The sequence below is a fragment of the Peromyscus leucopus genome, chromosome 4 (genome assembly GCF_004664715.2).
Source record: "Peromyscus leucopus breed LL Stock chromosome 4, UCI_PerLeu_2.1, whole genome shotgun sequence".
NCBI lineage: Eukaryota > Metazoa > Chordata > Mammalia > Rodentia > Cricetidae > Peromyscus > Peromyscus leucopus.
In genome coordinates, this window is record NC_051066.1 from 96,863,485 (window position 1) to 96,883,682 (window position 20,198).

General features: G+C 39.9%; 1 protein-coding gene across 1 annotated transcript in view; it reads right to left on the bottom strand.

The window, feature by feature from the left end:
- Positions 1 to 20,198, bottom strand: part of Ubr1 (ubiquitin protein ligase E3 component n-recognin 1) — a 132,898-nt gene that overhangs the window by 23,910 nt on the left and 88,790 nt on the right. Inside the window, 7 exon segments of the mRNA XM_028878676.2 lie at positions 4,424 to 4,520; positions 5,884 to 5,939; positions 7,089 to 7,237; positions 10,912 to 11,005; positions 12,582 to 12,679; positions 17,413 to 17,562; positions 18,584 to 18,677. Of these exon segments, the coding sequence (XP_028734509.1) occupies positions 4,424 to 4,520; positions 5,884 to 5,939; positions 7,089 to 7,237; positions 10,912 to 11,005; positions 12,582 to 12,679; positions 17,413 to 17,562; positions 18,584 to 18,677 (738 nt within the window).

Genomic DNA, 20,198 nt, shown 5'->3' on the forward strand with positions numbered 1-20,198 from the left:
TTACTGACACATACTCCAAAGTATTATCTTTTCGATTTGATCAGCTCTAATGAAAACTAATAAATCCACAAGAAAGAAAAAGAATGGCAAGGAAATTAGATCAAAAAGTCAAGACAACAAGATTTTCATTTCTTTTTCTTTTGTTGAACCGGTCTTGCTATGCAGCTTAGGCTGGCCTGGGTATTAAAAATGTTCCTGCTTTAACCTCTTGAGTGTTGGGATTACAGGCATGAGCCATCATGCCTTGCTAGAAATAGTTCTATATATATATAAACAAGATGACATGTTGCATATCAATATAGTTATTACTTCTGTGTATGTGTGTAGGTGTGTGCGCAGAGTAATAGGAGGACCAGGTCACCTTGGGTGCCCTAAAGTGCTGTCTACTTTGTTTTTTGAAATAGGATGTCTCATCTGAACCTATGGCTCCCCAGTTAGGGTAGGCTTGCCAGCCAGCCAGCAGCCAGCCAGCACCTTGGATCCACCTGTGTCTGCCTTTATAGTATTAAAGGTGCATACCACCATGCCTAGTTTTCATGTAGGTGTTGGAGATACAACTCAGGTCCTCATATTTGCTTGGCAAGTATTTTAATGACAGAACCACCACCACAGACCCAGTACAGCTATTACTTAAAAATCTTAAATTTATTTCAAGAGTGTGTGTGTGTGTACATGTGTGTGTGTGTGTGTGTGTGTGTGTGTGTGTGTGTGTGTGTGTGTGTGTGCAAAGGCAGAAGAAACCAGAAAAGGGTGTTGGGCTTCTTCTATCAACACCTGCCTATTCCTTTGAGGCAGAGTCTCCCTTAACCTGGGGCTAACATTTTCTAGGCTCACTTGGAAACCAGCAAACCCCAGCGATCCTCTTGTCTCCACTTCTATCCCATCCCTCTCCCCAGAGCTGAGGTATGGGCATTTGTGGGGTGCCTTGCTTGTAACTTGGGTTCTGGGATGTCAACTCCACTCTTCACGATAGCAGAACTAGCATTCTCAACCACTGAGCCATCTTTCCGGCCCCAACACAACTATTACTTATAAAACTAAGGGAGAGAAGACTCTTCTCAGACTGTGTTAATTTCTTAACCTCAACTTCAATATTCTAAGTAAATAGCATAAGTATTAAGATAATGATTTTTGGATACACGAATGAAATAGGTTCCAGTACTGGTTAGTTGTCACAGGGAAGCAACCTAACTTCTCTAAGTCTATAGTATTTACAGAATGCTGAGGTGTTCATTAACATAGTCTTTTAAAGGACTTATTCTAGGCATGCACACAATAACTACTGTTATTACTATTCTCTATCTTAAACTAAAATGATCACAGGGTTTTACCACTAACAGACTCAGTGTCCTTGACAAGCCATTTGCTATTTTTAGGTCTCATTTCTTTGTATTTAAATTTTTCAGCAACATTTCTGTTAACTCAGTCAGCAAAACCATCTTATTGTCTTTTCTGGATTACAAACTGCTTTACTGTCAGGACATTTAAATAACTTCCTAATCCCTGCCCTGGAATTTGTTCCTTTCAGTGACTGGGATACTCTACCATTACATTTTTCTTACAGGCAGTTCTAAATCACCAGCCACCGCCCCTGTTACTATAAATACCTATTTTAAAATTCCTTTGACAAATAGGTGGTGGTAGCACAAGCTTGTAATCTCAGTCCTTGTGAGGCTGTGACACAAGATGACAGTAAGTTTGAGTGCCAGGCAAGCCAAAGCTACATAGTGAGACCCTGTCTCAAAAATAAAGCTGAATTCCTTTAGAGTGACAGTTAGCTTTAGCATGCATATTCTTCATTTTATTGATAGCTCATATCCTCCTCCCTCTTCTGAGGTGTTGGGGATCAAGCCCAGTTCTTATGCATGCTGGGCAAACATCTACCAGTGAGTTACATCCTTAGTTCTTGCTCTTCCTGGTTTACAATAGTGGATATGCCATTTTCCTCACTGCAAATGAAGATAATGATTTTCTCAAAGATGGTGATTATTTATTTACCTAAGTGTATGTTTGCATCTATGTGTATGTGCACATTTATGTATGTATCCACTGAGGTCAGAAAAGAGCATTGGATCCCTTATATCTGAAATTATAAGGACACCATTACCCAAAACTTTTCAAGCATTCCCAATTACCTAAAAAATAGAAGACTCTGCATTTGGGGGCCTTGGGAGCTGGCTCAGTCTAACGAAGTACTTGTCACACAAGCAGTTTGAGCCCCAGAATCCACACCCCAAAGCCAAGTGGGGTAGGAATGTATTTGATCCCCCAGTGCTGAGAAGGTGGAGACAGGGAGTCATTGGGACCTGCTGGGCATCCAGCCTCATCTATGTGGCCAGCTCCAGTCACCAGGAGACTACGACTTGAAAAAAAAAAAAAAAAAGGCAAACAGAGCCTGAGGAAGAACACACCTAGAGCTATCCTCTAGCCTCCACACTTCTGTGCACATGTACTCCACCCCTTACAAGCACGTGTACGGACACACACGTGTAAACATACATGTACACATAATTTAAAAATTCAAAGCAATAAGTCAGACATGATAACCCACATCTGTAATCAGCACTAGGAAATCAGAGGCATAGGACCATGATAACCCACATCTGTAATCCAGCACTAGGAAATCAGAGGCAGAGGACCAGGTGTTCAAGAAAAAACATCAGAATAATATTACAGTTTTTATCAATATACCTAAGATGCAGGAAAGAAAGGAATGATGTGTTTCAAGCCTTGGAGGTAACTAATTAACTGTAAACCAAACATTGCTATTCTAGGCAGAGACATCTGCTGTGGGATGTTCTGCATGTTAAATGTGTTGCTCTGATTGGTTAATAAATAAAACACTGATTGGCCAGTAGCCAGGCAGGAAGTATAGGCGGGACAAAGAGAGAGAGAATTCTGGGAAGTGGAAAGCTGAGTCAGAGAGACGATGCCATCTGCCGCCATGAAAAGTGAGATGTAAGGTACTGGTAAGCCATGAGCCATGTGGCAACTTATAGACTAATAAATATGGGTTAATTTAAGATATAAGAACTAGATAACAAGCCTGCTGCGGCCATACAGTTTGTAAGCAGTATAAGTCCCTGTGTGTTTACTTGGTTGGGTCTGAGTGGCTGTGGGACTGGCGGGTGAGAGAGATTTGTCCTGACCTTGGGCCAGTCAGGAAAACTCTAGCTACAGACATCTCTTTAAATTGATGGAAAAATAATATCATTTCAAGACAAATTTAAACAATTCATGACAACTGAGCTAGCACTGTAGAAATTGCTAAAGGAATACTATACATATGAAAATAAGACAGTTTCATCCAAAAGAACACAGGGAACAATACATTCTGTAGGAGGAAAATAAGCCAAGAGCCGAGGGAATCAAGGAGAGCCAACACAGGAAATCAACAAACCCCAAATACTAACAGGGGACGGGGAGAGAAGTATCAATAATTCAGTCAACCAGAACATTAACTAAGAAAATTATGGAAAATATGATTTTTCTCAAAATTTCATCAAAATCCCTCTCAAAATGACCTTTAGTAGAAAGATTTCTATTAGCCAAGAAAAGGAAACAAATAAACTGACTAGTTTATAAACCTGAAGTCCAATTATCTATTGTCTCCAAGAAACTCACATAAATAGAAAAGACATTAAAAATACCAAGCCAAAGGATGGAGCTAATATATTAATGGAAGCCACAAACAAGCTGGCCTAGCAACTCTTACATCTGATAAAGCAGGCTGCACACCATAACCAAATAGAAGAGACAAACAGGGCCACTATATTATCAAGAAGATGAAATAAGTATAACCGAAATAATCCCAGCCTACTATACATTGATGCATTATAACTTTATCAACTATTTACAGTTTTTTTTTTTTTTTTTGTTTTTTTTTTTTTTTTGAGACAGGGTCTCTTTCTATGTATTTTCTGGCTGGCCTTGAACTCAGAGATCTTTCTGTCTATGCCCTCCAAGTACTAGAGTTAATGGTGGCACCACCATGCCTGGCTATAATATTCTTAGTACATAAAAAATTTTATGATCTCACTATACTTTGACTTTTCCATTAAAAAGAAATATTAGTCAGGATCATGCCAGTTTTCAGTTTTGTTCCAGTATCATGTGGAACTCACATTGTAGACCAGGCTGGCCTTGAACTCACGGAGATCCATCTGCCTTTGCCTCCCGAGTGCTGGACTTAAAAGTGTGTGTCATCATGCCCAGCTCCAAAAGTATACATTTTAAAGTAACACTGCAGTCATTACAGGGTGGTTGTACATCCACTCATTTTGGTAAACCTGCTGCAGGCAGTTGGATTTCATCAGTGAGTGTTCAAAATCAGTACAGATGTCATTTCCTAATTAATAAACTGCCATAATTGCAGAAGAAAGTACATGTAAATGCTAATGTAATAACTAAGAGAAGTCCCTACCTGATAGGAGCCGAACCAGATGTTTCTGTATCAGGACCTGAGGACAGGTAATCCTCTGTGCAACCGCAAACTGCATTAAAGCTTTTAGCCCATTATGCTAGATTGTGAGAGAGGTAAAGTAAAATGGTAAGGGAAGATGACAGAGTTAGGTCAGGACCATAAATAACTAATCCCAGGCTATGATACACTGATGCTTTGTAACTTTATAAGCCCAGGAGGGAGGGCAGTGCCTAGGGAGCAGCAGCAGTCCAGGGAGTGTCTGCAGGCGTCCCTCTCGCTTTCCCAATACTATTGAGCACACTTAACAAAACAAAAAACCAACAACACAGCTACCAAGGTGCATTTCATGGCTCTTCAGAGATACTGGCATGAAGAACATGAAGGTAAGAATTATTATTATTATTATTATTATTATTGTGTTGTTATTATTTTTGGTGATGAAAGTTTCATCAAGGGTCTCATGTATGCTTGAATACTTACTAGTTACCAGGGCTGCCTGCTCTTTTTATTTAAAAAATATTATTTATTTATTTTGTATGATGCACAAACATTTGTGGGGGTCAGAGGATAACTTGCAGGAGTAGGTTCTCTTTTTCCAGGTGTGTCCCAGAGACTAAAATCAGATCACCAAGCTTAGTGGCAAGCACATTTACCCACTGCGCATTTCACAGACCTCAGAGTTGCCTTTTTTTTTTTTTTTTTGAGGTGTATGTATGTGTGCGTATGTGTGTATGCACTTGCATGCCCATGCCCAGGTTATTTTGATCGACTTGGCACAAGCTAGGGTCATTTGGGAAGAGGAAATTTAAATTGAGAAAATGTCCCCATCAGATTGACCAGTAGGCAAGCATGTGGGCCATTTTCTTGATTGATGATTCCCAGTAGGCAGGTGGTCCTGGGTGCTGTAAAAAAGCAAACTGAGCAAGCCAGGGAACAAGCCAGTAAGCAGTCCCCTCCAATCTCTGCTAAGTTCCTGCAGAGGTCAGAGACAACTGGGGTGAATTTGCTATCTTCTTCCACCATGTCTACTCTGGGATCAAATTCGGTTTGTCAGGCTAGGTGGCAAGTGTCTTTACCCACTGAGACATCTACACTGCCTGGGGTGTCTGGTCTTTAACTCAGTCTGATTATTTATCTAGAGCAGAACCCATGACTATTCAATGGTAGATGACGGTGAAGCACCAGTGATGGGAAAAACAGGATGTGTCTGGTTTTTAGGGCAGAAAGGCAGGCAATTCACCTGCAATCTGTGAATTACATTTAACTATGAGATTGAGATAATCTGTAAAGCATGTAGCACTGACCACCATGTTTCCCGAAAGTGTAGCATGCCCCACACCCTAGCTCTGCTGTTCTTTACAGAAGAGGGATTACCTGTGTATCCATGATAAATAAGCTACAGATCCCTCATTCTAAGATAGTACCCCAGACACTATTGAAATCTACTGGAATATACATACCTGCCGATTTTGAAGTGCTCCAAATAGAGGTTTCCCTTCATCTCCCAGTAGGTTTTCTTTAAAAAGAAAAACATAACAAATCCAAAAATATTACAAAGTTATATGTTTTGGTTGTGGGTTTGTTTTTAAGACAGGATTTCACTATGTAGCTTCATCCTGAGTAAGTACACATCAGTGCATTACCCTACACTCATGATTTAAGTCTAAAGGGTTTGTGAGCGACTCCTAAATCTATCCTGAGACTGAAGCAAGAAAGTTTTGGAGAAAAAGTGCATGCATGTTACTCAAGCCAAATTATGACATAGTGTATATTGGTACAAAAGGAATTTAGCGATGAAAATGTAGTAGACGTCATTAAAAACTGTGACGAGCCGGGCAGTGGTGGCGCACGCCTTTAATCCCAGCACTCGGGAGGCAGAGCCAGGCGGATCTCTGTGAGTTCGAGGCCAGCCTGGGCTACCAAGTGAGTCCCAGGAAAGGCGCAAAGCTACACAGAGAAACCCTGTCTCGAAAAAACAAAACAAAACAAAACAAAAATGTGACCAATGCAGGGATGGAATGGGAGAAGAGAAGGGAGGTGAAACTGTAGTCAGAATGTAAAAAAAAGAAAAACAAAACCCCCCAAAATGTGACCCAAAAACTGTATTGAAGAAGAGAAGTGATGTGAGACATCCTACAATTCTACACAATGCCACGCTCACCTACAGAACCTCAGTGCTCACCTCCTGTGCCTCTCCCTGGGAAACTTTCAATGTGGCAAAGCATTTGACAAGTTACTACTCAGACCTTGTTTTGATGATCTGTTTCTTCCCACTACTGTACACTTCCTATTCCAGTAACTGTTGGTTTGTGACTCTGGCCCTGTTTTCTTCTTCTCCCAAAGTATAAAATAACATTTCTGTGAAGTCCTAGTTGATTCTTTCCATTGGCATTTGTTCTTGATCTAGTGTTGGTACATCCACCACTGGTGGACTAGAGCGCTTAATGCATCACTCACACAGGGCTACTCCAGTAAGTGAAAAGATAAATAGATGAAAAGTTCTCAGGCCACACTAATACACTGATATACTAGCAGTCCTCAAATACACCAACGTCTTCCAAGTCATCAGCAGCAGAACAAAATGTGTCTTGGTCAACTGACGTAAATTTTGTTTTACTGACACCTCCAAACCATTTTTTAATTTACTTTTTTAAATAGACTTTACCAATTGCCTGGATAGTGAAAGCACATGTGCTCCAGGTCATCATGGGAACTCGTGGATCTAGTTCATCAGGAGGCACTTTCAGTCCAATTCTGTAAATGGTTGTGGCAAAGAGAATGACCATTTCCTTGATACTATTAGAATATTTCACCCTAAAAATAAAAATAAATTTATACAGTATTTTAGAAAGAAAGGCTGCTTCCTGAGAAACCTCATTAAATCTGAAAACAACAGAAACGATTAATTCCTTTTGACAGTATGTGCATTAGTTACTTTTGTCACTCATGTAACCAATATCTGACAAAAGGCAACTTAAAAGCTGGGTGGTGGTAGTGCACACCTTTAATCCCAGCACTCGGGAGGCAGAGGCAAGCAGAGCTCTGTGAGTTCAAGGCCATCCTGGTCTGCACAGTGAGTTCCAGGACAGGTACCAAAGCTACACAGAGAAGCCCTGTCTCAAGAAGTAAAAAAAAAGCACCTTAAGGAAGGAAGGACTTATTTCGCCTCCAGTGTCAGGAGAGACAGTTCGTGGTGGTGGGAAGGCATGCTAAAAGAAGCAACTTATGGCTTGGGCAGCAGGATGTGAAGCTGCCTGTTCACATATGGGTGAACCAGGACACAGAGGGGAGGCCAACGTGGGGCTAGCTTTCTCCTTTTTCCTTTGATACTCAGTCATCACCCAGCCATGGGATACTAATGTCCACATTCACTGTAGTCTCCCTCCTCAATTAATCCTCTCAAAAAAAGCCCTCACTGAGGTGACAGCGATGGGTCAGAGGTTAAGGGCACTGGCTGTTCTACAGAGGATCCAAATTTGAATTCCAGTACCCACACGGAGGCTAACAACCCTCTATAACTCCAGGCCAGGGGATCTAATGCCTTCTTCTGGCCTCCACAGGCACCAGGCACACAAGTGATACACAGTCATACATGAAGACAAACACTCATACACATAAAATAAAAATAAATATTTAAAAAAAAAAGCCCACAGACAGACCCAAAAGTCTGTCTCATTAACGTTATAGGTGTTTCTTAATCCAATTTAGTTGACTATCAAATTAAGCATCAAAATAAGTAAAGTGTTCTTTGTCAAATTAACAGATTAAAGCTTCTGTGGATTTATTCAGTAAGAAAAGATAGGGAAAGCCAAACCGTACTTTCTAAAGGTAGAAAAATCTCTTACAAAATGGCAACGGACCACATAATTGTATAGCAAGAGCTCAGCAAATGAGTACCGCTAGAAGGGTCCAGGCCCACACTCAGGAGCAGATTGAAGAGAAAGAATAAAGTTCTGAGGAAGCAGGTCTTTTTATATATATGTATTTTATTTTATAATTAACTTAATTTCACATATCAGCCGCGGATTCCCCCATGTTCCCTCCTCCCACTCTCCCCAGCCCTCCCCCCCCAATCCACCCCCTATTCCCACTTCCTCCAAGGCAAGGTCTTCCCTGGGGAGTCGGCCCAGCCTGGTGGACTCAGCCGAGGCATGTCCAGTCCCCTCCTCCCTACACCAAGGCTGAGCAAAGTATCCCAGCATAGGCCCCAGGCTCCAAAAAGCCAGCCCATGCACCAAGTGCCTGAGCTGACCTGCTCTGGTGATCGGATGGCCGAACACTCTGGCTGTCATGATAGAACTCTCATCTGTCTGATGGAAGTAGATGCAGAGATCCATGGCCGAGCCCCAGGTGGAGCTCAGGGAGCCCAACTGGCGAGAGGGAGGAGGGATTATATGAGCAAGAGATATTGAGACCATGATTGGAAAAAGCACAGGGAAAAATAGCCAGACTAGTGGAAACACATGAACTGTGAACCAATGGCTGAGGAGCCCCCATGGAACTGGATCAGGCCCTCTGGATAAGATGAAGCAGGTCTTATCTGACATGCTTTGGAATTCTGAAAAAGTATAAAAAGTATTTCTGGCCGGGCAGTGGTAGCATACTCCTTTAGGGAGGCAGAAGCAGGCGGATCTCTGTGAGTTCAAGGTCAGCCTGGTCTACAGAGTAAGTTCCAGGAAGGCACCAAAGCTACCCAGAGAAACCTGTCTCGAAAAACCAAAAAAAAAAAAAAAAGTATTTCTGCATTGATAATGTATGTGTGTACACATTCATGCTGTGGATATGCATAGCAGATAATACCCAGCACTTGGAGCACTTGGATTTACTTTACTTTTCTTTTCATTTCTTTTCTTTTTTTTTTTTTTGGTTTTTCGAGACAGGGTTTCTCTGCGTAGCTTTGCGCCTTTCCTGGAAATCACTTAGTAGCTCAGGCTGGCCTCGAACTCACAGAGATCGCCTGCTCTGCTCTCGAGTGCTGGATTAAAGGCGTGCGCCACCACCGCCCAGCTCTTCATTTCTTTTCTTTTCTTTTATCGAGACAGTGTTTCTCTGGTTGTCCTAGAACTCACTCTGCAGACCAGGCTGGCCTGAAACTCAGAGATCTGCCTGCCTCTGCCTCTGAGTGCTGGGGAAAAGGCATGTGCCACCACCACCTGGTAATTTATGGTTTTCTAAATTCTCTTCTCTTTTTTTTTTTTTTTTTTTTTTTTTTGAGGACTGAACTCATTTCTTTTTAAGATTGATTGATTGATTTTTTTTTAAAGATTTTATTTATTTATTTATTTATTTATTTATTTATTTATTTATTTATTTATTTATTTATTTATTAGGTTTACAGCATGTATGACTTCGGCCAGAAGAGGGCACCAGATCTCATTACAGATGGTTGTGAGCCACCATGTGGTTGCTGGGAATTGAACTCAGGACCTTTGGAAGAGCAGTCAGTGCTCTTAACCTCTGAGCCATCTCTCCAGCCCCGACTGATTGATTTATTATATATACAGTGTTCTGCTTGCCTGTGTCCCTACAGGCAGAAGAGGACACCAGATCTCATTACAGATGGTTGTGAGCCACCATGTGGTTGCTGGGAACTGAACTCATGACCTCTGGAAGCACAGCCAGTGCTCTTAACCTCTGAGCCATCTCTCCAGCCCCTAAATTTTCATTTTTCACAAGTATTTGAGTAAAATACAGACAGTAAATATGAAAAAGGATTATAAGCAGAAAAAGTATGTGGTAGTCATATGCATACAATAATAATACCTAATTTGGAACATTATATACTTTTCAAAGTATTTCTTATAACTTTGAAGTAGATTAGGAGGACACTTTCAATTATTCATGGAAAACAAATTGAGGGTAGAGTGACATAAATTTTTTTTTTTTCAGAAAGTCACAAGGCAAATTAAATGTGACATTAAGTGAAGTCTTAAAATTCTGATCCTCTTGTAGCTTTGAGGTTTTTTTTGTTTTGTTTTGTTTTGTTTTTTTGTCAAAAATGATTGCCTAGAGACAGGGGACATCGTCTTCCATGTCACTTCAGATGGCTCGAGGAGCAATGTGTTTGCTGTGGAGCCTGCAGTCTAGGAGAACTGACCCCACTACTGCCCTCCAACCACTACGGAGTGCCGTGGCATGCGACCCTGGCCAAACCATACACACTCATTTACACACACAAAGCAAGAAAATTTGCCTAAAAAAAACCTCAAACCATCCAATTTTACTAAAATATATAAAACTTTGGGGAGAAAAAAATGGACAAAGAAACAGTTTTACAAATAAAGAAGAAGAAAAAAGGAAGGCTAGTTTCAATTTTTATTTTCATAAACTTTTTCTTTTTGAGGTAGGGTCTCACTGTGTACCTCAGTTCTGTGTGGCCTGGAACTCATTACGCACATCAGGCTGGCCTCACACTCACAGAAATCCACCGCCTCTGACTCCTGAGTGTGTGCCATTAACCCCACTTCACACACTCTTTAGACACTTACGAGGATTGAACTCCAAAACTCAGGATGGAATGAAACTCAAAAGTTGAATCCCCCATTCCTTGATGAAACAGGACAGGAACTGCTTGAGGCTCTCCTTAAAAATCAAGTGGAAAAAGAAATTAAGACTAAGTTTAGTCTAACAGTCAATTATCTAGCTGTTTAAGCCATACATGATTCCCTTAGAAATGTTAGTAAGCAGTAAACAATCGCCCTTAATTTCTCTACCTACATAACATTGAGGTGCTGTTCTTTCTACATATAAATGTCACACGTTTGATTTTTTTGTTTGTTTGCTTTAAAAGTACCATATAGTGCTGCTCTCTGCATTTTGCTTTTTTTACCTAACAGGTAATGAGTATTTTGTCATATTGGTAGCTTTCCTTATTATTTTTTTTTTTAATTTTAAAAACTGCATTTGTAGGCAGATCTTAGAGTTTGAGACCTGCTTGGTCCACAGAGAGAGCTAGTTTGAGGACAGCCAAGGCTACACAGAGAAACCCTGTTTCAAAGACCCCAAACTGCATTTGTATTTAGTGTACAGTATATGTGTGAGTGTGTTTCTGTTCATGTGCACACATGTCACATATGTGGTACCACATGTGCAGTCCAGAGGACAACTCAGGGGACTTGGTTCTCTCCAGCCACCAAGAAAGGTCCTCAAATAAAGTTTTAAATCAGGATGTGATGGTGCCTGTGTATAGTCTTAGCCTTGAAGAGGATGAGGCAGAACTGCTTAAACCCAGGAGTTGCAGTGCAGCCTGGACAAGATTGCAAGAACCTTTCTTGAACCCACAAAACCAAACAATACAAACTGGACTTTGCCTTCATTTATTGATTTATAAGCAAATAAAGACATTTCTTCACTAAATGCTGTGTGTACATGGTGGGGTATATATGCATGTGTGTACATGTGTATATACAGGCTCATGAGCCCATGTGTGTGCATGAGGAGGCCAGAGGAGAACATATAGCACCTGCCTCTACTGCTTTCCACCTTATTTTTAGAGCAGATCTCTCAGCCTCCCAGGACCCACCCACTCCCTCCCCTGCAGCCCTGGGCTGGGGATCCCAATGCAGATCCCCACAGCGGGCCCCTACTCACTGAGCCATCTCCCTAACCCCTCTTCAAACATCTTAAGTGATCTTCTAATCTTACTTTTCTAAGCATATCTCTATAACAACACTTGTCACTCAGCTGTAGAAAATATGTACATAAGGTAACAGCATTAATATATTTTTGTTATTAATATGAAGGCAGAATATTACATAATAGCTTATCTCCCATACGAAAAATGATTAAATTGAGTAAATTGATAGCCAAAAGTCTTGGACTCAAAAAATTTCTATTTTCTGATATTCAACAAATCTGTACTTTCAAACTGTATTTTGGCACAATAATTACTTGTTTACAAAAATTAAAGATTAAGGGGTTGTAGAGCTGGCTCAGTGGTTAAGAGCACTAGCTGCTCTTCCTGAGGACCCAGCTCACAACTGTCTGTAATTTCAGTTCCTGAGATCAATGTCCTCTTCTAGGTTCTGACCAGATTCACAAGTAGTGCACAGACAAACATACACGTAGGCAAAACACTTATAAATATCAAATTAAAACTAAAAAATTAAACATTTAGAAACAATTTTCACCCATCTAGTACAGATAGATTTCAACAAACCTTTAGCATGCTTCATATTATAACCTGATATTCTGGCAAGAACTGTCTGTATCCACCGGGCCAAGGTCAAAAGTTGAGAAAGAGCCTCTGCATTCTCACTACAAAAAAATAACATTTAGAAATGGTCAATTCAATTGGTACAAAGTCAATCTACAGGGCTAAACTTGTGGAGTCTTTTCTTAAATAAATGGATCAAATTCTGTGGGGCATGGTAACATGACCTTTAACCCTAGCATTTGAAAGGCAGAGGCAGGCAGATTTCTATGAGTTCGAATCCAGCCTGGTCTACACAGTGAGTTCCAGGCCAGCAAGAGATATATAGTGAGACCTCATCTCAAACAAAAATAATTTAAGTAAAATTAAAACATCAAGTTTTGGGCTAGAGACATGGCTTAGAGATTAAGAGCACTGCTTGCTCTTCCAGAGGTCCTGAGTTCAGTTCCCAGCAACCACATTACAGATGGCTCACAACCATCTGTAATGAGATCTGGTGCCCTCTTTGCCCTCTTCTGGTGTGCAGGCAGAGCTCTGTATACATAAATAAATCTTTTTTTTTTTTTTTTTAAAGTTTTTCGAGACAGGGTTTCTCTGTGTAGCTTTAGCACCTTTCCTGGAACTCACAGAGATCCACCTGGCTCTTGAGTGCTGGGATCAAAGGCGTGCGCCACCACCCCCCAGCTATAAATAAATCTTAAAAAAAAAAAATCAAGTTCCTTCAGATCATTAACATTGTAGGTCATGGAAATGTGACTTAAAAAAAATGTAGTTGGTACTATAACTAAGACATTACCATACATCTATGACTGAGAAGTAATAAAATACCAGTAAATGGAAAATACCACTGTGGTTACTCATCAACTACTAGGTGATGTCATTCATTGACAACCTGATTTCTCCACACACAATCTACAGGTTTTAGGTTCTGACATATCCCAAGTTGGTCACTTCTTTCTACCTCTACCCACTACCCTCCTGAAAGTCCTACTGTCCCTCATATGAACCATTTCAATGGCTTCTTAATAGTTTTTTCCCTTTTACTTTTTTTATTTAATTAATTAGGGTTTTTTTTGTTTGTTTGTTTGGTTGGTTGGACTTGGTTTTGATTTTTCAAGACAGGGTTTCTCTGTGTAGTCCTGGCTGTCCCAGAACTCAGTATGTAGACCAGGCTGGCCTCCAACTCAGAGATCCACTTGTCTCTGCCTCCTGAGTGTTGGGATTAAATGTGTGTATCTCCACCACTGATAAATTTTTGTCTTATTTTTTCCCCTGAGGACCAAACCCCAGGGCCTTACCACTGAGCTAAATTCTCAACCCATGAGGGCCTGTGCTCTTGATGTGACACATTCTAACCCTATTTTCCTCTGGAGAAAAACAACTGTTTATTCCTCACTTGGATCTCAGAGACCAGCTGCCTGAAAATTCTATGTATAGTATCAGGCACTGGCCAGACTCTAGGATTTCCTTGGTATTTCTCATAGCTCAGCAACTCACACTAGATTATAAGCTTCTCCTTCATGGAATGTATGCTCCATAAAATAAGACTATAAGCCGGGCGGTGGTGGCGCACGCCTTTAATCCCAGCACTCGGGAGGCAGAGCCAGGTGGATCTCCGTGAGTTCGAGGCAGCTGGCTACCAAGTGAGTTCAGGAAAGGCGCAAAGCTACACAAGAGAAACCCTGTCTCAAAAAACCAAAAAAAAAAAAAAAAAAAAAAAAAAACCTATAAAATAATAGTTCACTGAAAGGACAGTCTTTTTAATTTTTTAAGATTTAGTTATTTAGGTATATGGGTGTTTTGTCTACATGTACATCTGCACAGCAGAAGAGGGTACTGATCCCCCAGGGACTAGTTATAGCTGGTTGTGATCTATCACATGGATACTGGGAATTGAACACAGGACTCAGCCATAATTATTTATTTATTTACTTACTTATGTATTTATTTATGTCTTTATGTCTTTATTTATGTATGTATGTATTTATTTATTTAGTATTTTGCCTGCATGCATGTCTGTGTGTAGGTGTTAGATCTTGGAGTTAGAGACAGTTGTTAGCTGCCATGTGGGTACTGGGAATTTAACCTGGGTCCTCTGGAAGAGCAGTCAGTGCTCTTAACCACTGAGCCATCTCTTCAGCCCCCCAGCCAGTGCTCTTAATCAATGAGCCTTAATCTTTCCAGGCTCTGAATGGGCAGTCTTTTTTTTTTTTTTTTTTTTTTTAAGATTTATTTATTATGTATACAGTGTTCTGCTTGCATGCCAGAAGAGGATGCCAGATCTCATTACAGATGGTTGGGAGCCACCATGAGGTTGCTGGGAATTAACTCAGGACCTCTGGAAGAGCAGTCAGTGCTCTTAACTGCTAAGCCATGTCTCCAGTCCCTGGAAGGGCAGTCTTGAAGGAAGTAAAATATAAAATGAACTGTGCCAAATTTGAATACCTACCATAAATTTGACCTAAGAAATCTCTTTGTTTCTTAAAAGTGAAAGTGTATTATGACTGGTCATGACTTAAAAAACAAGAAAACACACAAAAAAAACCTAACATGAGTTTTAGAAAAAAACTTATATGTACATGATGTGAGTGTATGTGTAAGTATTCATGTGTGTAAGTGCAGGTGTGTGCATGCCACAGTAAATATGTAGACATCAGAACATAACCTTCACTATTGGTTCTTGCTACTAACTTGTTTGGGATAATCTCCTTGTTGTTCACTGGTGCACACACTGGGCTAGCTGGCCCATAGACTTCCAGAGTTTCTCCTATCCCCCCCACCCCCACATAGGAGGCTGGGCTGACAGACCAGTGCTAAAGAGACTAGCTCTTCCGTGAGTTCTAAAGATTTGAACTCTCCTTCTACTTGTATAGAAAGCATTTTAACCAACTGAAGCATCTCCCCAGACCAGTTTTACAGTTTTTGATCAATTTATTGTATAATGTTTTATATCAAATGTCAGTTTGGGGGCTGGAGAGATGGCCCAGCAGGTAAGAGCACACAGGGCTCTTGCAGAGGACTCGAGTGTAGTTCTTGTACCCAGTTCACAACTGCCTGTTAACACAGCTCCGGGGATATGACACCTCTTGGTCACTGAAGGGAAATTCCCTCACATATGCATATGTACATACTCCCCCCACCACCACAAAAACAAATTTTATATATATATGTAAATGTAGCTTAGTTAAGAAAGTTAAAGAAGTCAGTTGCTGAGCATTCCTTTAAAATTTTAGAGAGCAATTAGATATTTATCTTCATTTGGGGGAATTACCCTGTATAAAAAGCTTATGTAAGCCAACAAGAAGTTGGAAATGGCTGGGCATGGTGGCATAGGCCTGTAATCTCAGCGCTCAGGAAACTAAGGCAAGAGAGTCATGAGCTCAAGATAGCCTAGGCTGCACAGTAAAGCCTTGTTTCAAAAAAACTGAAACCACACAAACACCTCTGCCCGTCGTCAGAAGTGAGAAGTAAGGTCTAGGTTCAAATCCTGAAATCTCTCCTGGAACAAGCAAAAATCACTCAGTCTCAATCCAATTCTTTATGTTTAAATGTAAATATTACTGCCAACGTCAGTAGATTACTGAGTGGCAAGTGCATGGTACACTGTCTAGAGCTTATCAATTATTCAATAAATGAAAGGCAAATCTTTCTGACACTTGTTCCCATGAGGTGACATTACATGTCCAAATATGATGAATATGAGAAATTCCAAACTGGGTTTTCCAATGACATAGAATAGTAAAGTAAAGTGACCACTTCTTGACTCCGCTTGCTAAACACACCCCTTTCATATACCTTTGTTGTGGAGGACATAATCAACTCATGCTGTTGTTCTGTGGTGCGCCGCACATGCGCAGGAGGTACGCCACACTGAATGATAATATCTCTAGCCAAAGCATGTTTTCAAATTAGTAAAACCATTTTCATTGGAGGAACAGAACTATCATTACAAATTTACCCATTTTTAAATAATTTAAGAATAACTTGTTTGTCCTTAGATAGGGTCTCACTATCTAGCCTTTGTTAGCCTGTAACCTGCTACACAGACTAGGGTGGCCTCAAACTCAGAGATCTTCTTGCCTCAGTCTTCTAAGTACTGGCATTAAAGGTGTGTACCACCACATGTGGCTAAGATAACAATTTTGTTTAGTATATGTGCTGCCGAAGCGAGCACAAGATAACAATTTTGTTATCATCAGTACAATAGTAAGAATATGGGCTGGGTGGTGGCGAACACCTTTAATCCCAGCACTCGGGAGGCAGAGGCAGGTGGATCTCTGTTAGTTCCAGGTCAGTCTGGTCTCCAAAGAGTGTTCCAGGAAAGGCACAAAGCTACTCAGAGAAACCCTGTCTCAAAAAACAAAATACAAAAAAAAAAAGAATAAAGACATATATAATGAAATATTCTAAAAATTATTAAGAACTAGTGATGCCTGTTAAATTGCATTAATAGATTACCAGAATATACACTATTTTAAATTTTAAATGTTCACACATTATTCAAAGATATGATCAATGTAATGAGTGCTTTTATTTATTTTTATCATTAACTTTTTGTACAGCTCTCCCGATAGGACTTGTATCTCTGGGGTTTTACTGCTGTAACAGTGAGTGGAAGACAAGTGCATTACACACTGCCTTAAGTAAAGGAACATCCTAGTTCTCTTCAACACCAAACTGGGCTTTTAATCTCAGTTGAAAGCACAATGCAAGCTATGGACTAAGAATCATAATAATTTCTGTAAGAAAAAGGAAGCCAGTAATCTGGCAAAAAAGCAAGTTAAAAGTTAAGGACAACTTGAAAGCAAGTACCCGAACCAAGTTTGAACAAACGCACCTGTTGATCTTCTGAGGCTGCACAGGAATGATGGGGATGACCGTGTTGCACAGAGACTTGCAGAGCGGGCACAGGTACTCTCCACTCTCCAGGTCAAACAGGTCCACATGAATGCGCTGCTGAGAGCTTAGCTGGACAGCTTCAAAATATCTGCGAATTCAAGACGGAGGGCCACTGACAACAACACGTGGCTTTCAAGACAGAGGTCCACTTACAACAAATCACGTGGCTTTGGTCTACTCCAAAAAAAAGGGCTAGAATTTTGGTCTTAATACGTATCTTTAGAACTTATATGCAAAAACACGTATTATAATTCTAGAAAAAACAGAATTCCATTTTGGGCATGGATAAAGTGGAAAATACATTACAGCAGATACAAATTTGATCTTAACTTGCCCCCTGCCTTAAGAGCAAGTGGACACAGCTAGAGACTCCCAGTGGACATCTACAGCACTGAGGGCTTTCAATGGAAAATTATGCTTTTAATCTGATGGCAAATGAGTAAACTATACAAAAAAAAAAAAACTATCAGAAATTACATTTTGAAATTTTTATCTTTTCTCAAGATAAAACTAGAATTTGTCATATTGTAAAGATACTTATTATATTTGTTTGTTTGTTTGTTTGTTTTCCGAGACAGGGTTTCTTTGTGTAGCTTTGCGCCTTTCCTGTAACTCACTCTGTAGCCCAGGCTGTCCTTGAACTCACAGAGATCCACCTGCTTCTGCCTCCCAAGTGCTGGTATTACAGGCATGTGCCACCACCACCTTGGCCTAAGTTTTAGTAATATTTTTACATAAAGCTTATTGCTTCTCTTACATGACTAGCAGCAGACAGTGCTGATACCAACCGTTTGTGAGAAGCAAGTGCATTTTCAGTGCTAGGAACTGAGCCAGGGAGCACACTGTGCATGTCAAGTACATGCTATATTATCAAACTATACTTCTAACCCCTGAAAACATTAAGCTGAGAACTTTAAACATCAATTTCTAAGGCTTACAATAAATAGAAATATAATTAGTATCATGCAAAAAGGATTAGTAATTAAAATTGCTTAAATTATTCCAGTAAGAAATACAGAAAGAAGACATGAGAAAACATGCCTTTTTGTGGTCTAATGAATGTCAATGTTCCTAGTCTCTTTCAAGAACATGTCAGAAGGACAACTTACTTCTGCCAGCATACTGCATGCATTACATGACCACAGCTTCCTGTATAAGTTCCATGTGCAAGGTCTGGATCCATGAAAAGAGGGTCCAGGGTTTCTGGTTCAGAAAGACACAATTAAGAGGTAGGTTCTTAGTTTTCTAGAGTGTTAAGGAGGTGGGAGTGGAGGAAAAAGTTTTCAGATCTAAAGTTCTGGTCACAAAGTTTTATTTCTTAAGAGGGTCTAAGTATAACTTGACAGCAGTATCTATTTTCCTAATCGTAAGAAAAAAGGCAGAAGGCAGCAAGGCCATCACGTTAGATTCTGAAATCTGTATGGATTAACAACTCTATATTCATTCACACTGTCATTTTGAACAGTAGTAGGTTTAAGCTGCATTATATTGGTGATTATATTGCTTTCCTCTGCTTCAAGAACAAATGTGCCTTAGTAATTTTGAAGAATAATTTGAATACATGACAACTTATAAAGAAGATTTATTTTTATATGAGGGTTTGCCTGCATGTGTGTCTGTGCACCATATGTGTGCCTGGTTCCCAAGAAGGCCCGAAGAGGGCACTGGACCCTCTGCAACTAGACTTGAAGACAGTTATGAGCCATCATGGAGACCCAGGTCCTCTGCAAGGGCAGCAAGTGCCCTTCACTGCTGAGCCACCTCTCTAGCCACTATAAATGATAATTAAGAGAGGGTAAAACAACAACAACAACAACAAACCCTAGAGCAGGGACTTCAAATTATGATATCATTGCATTACTCATGGCCTGAGGCCAGTTAAGGCCTCTGCTTCAGTTCCTTCATTTATAAGATAGTATCTAATGTTCAAGGTTGTTGTGAAGATTAAGTAAGCAAATACAGGATTTAATCAGTGACTGGAACATATTAAATACTAATAAATGTTAGTTTATTATCCTCATCATTACTTCAAGGGAATTTAAAAAACAAAGCAGCTAACTTCTGATAAGTATGATGTGTTACCTAATTAAAATCTTATAAAGTAAATGTTTAATATCAATCTAATCATAAGGCAGAAAGATAAATTCACACTGTGAGACACTGGATAAGATTATTAGTCTGCATTCATCAAAACAGTTATTATCATAAAAAAAAATATCTATACTAAAAAAAAAAAGGTGCAAGGGAATAGTCTATACTAAAACAACTAAAACACACTTATTTTCCTTTGTTTTTGAGACATTGTCTCAATGTGTAGCTTGGGCTGGTCTTGAACTCACTATGTAGGCCAGGCTCACCTCCATCTAATGGCAATCTTCCTACCTAAATTCTCCATGTGCTGGGATTACAGGCATGAGCCACCATGCCCAGGTAAAAGAAACTTCATCAAATATGTTTAGCTCTTTATTTTAAAAATATGCCTCCTCACTGAAGACATTTTGAGAATAGTTATAAAAATAAAGATTTAACATATATATTAGACTCCTCCTCAGTTTTGGGAAATGCATTCAGAGATACCTAGAGATGAAGTGTTATGAGGCCTGCAATCTACTTTCAAATGGTTCAGCAAGATAAAAATAAAGCCAAAAATAGATGGATTGAGTAATATGACCAAGAACTAACAAAAATAAAAACTAATAAAAAAGTCAATGTGGCATTTAAGAA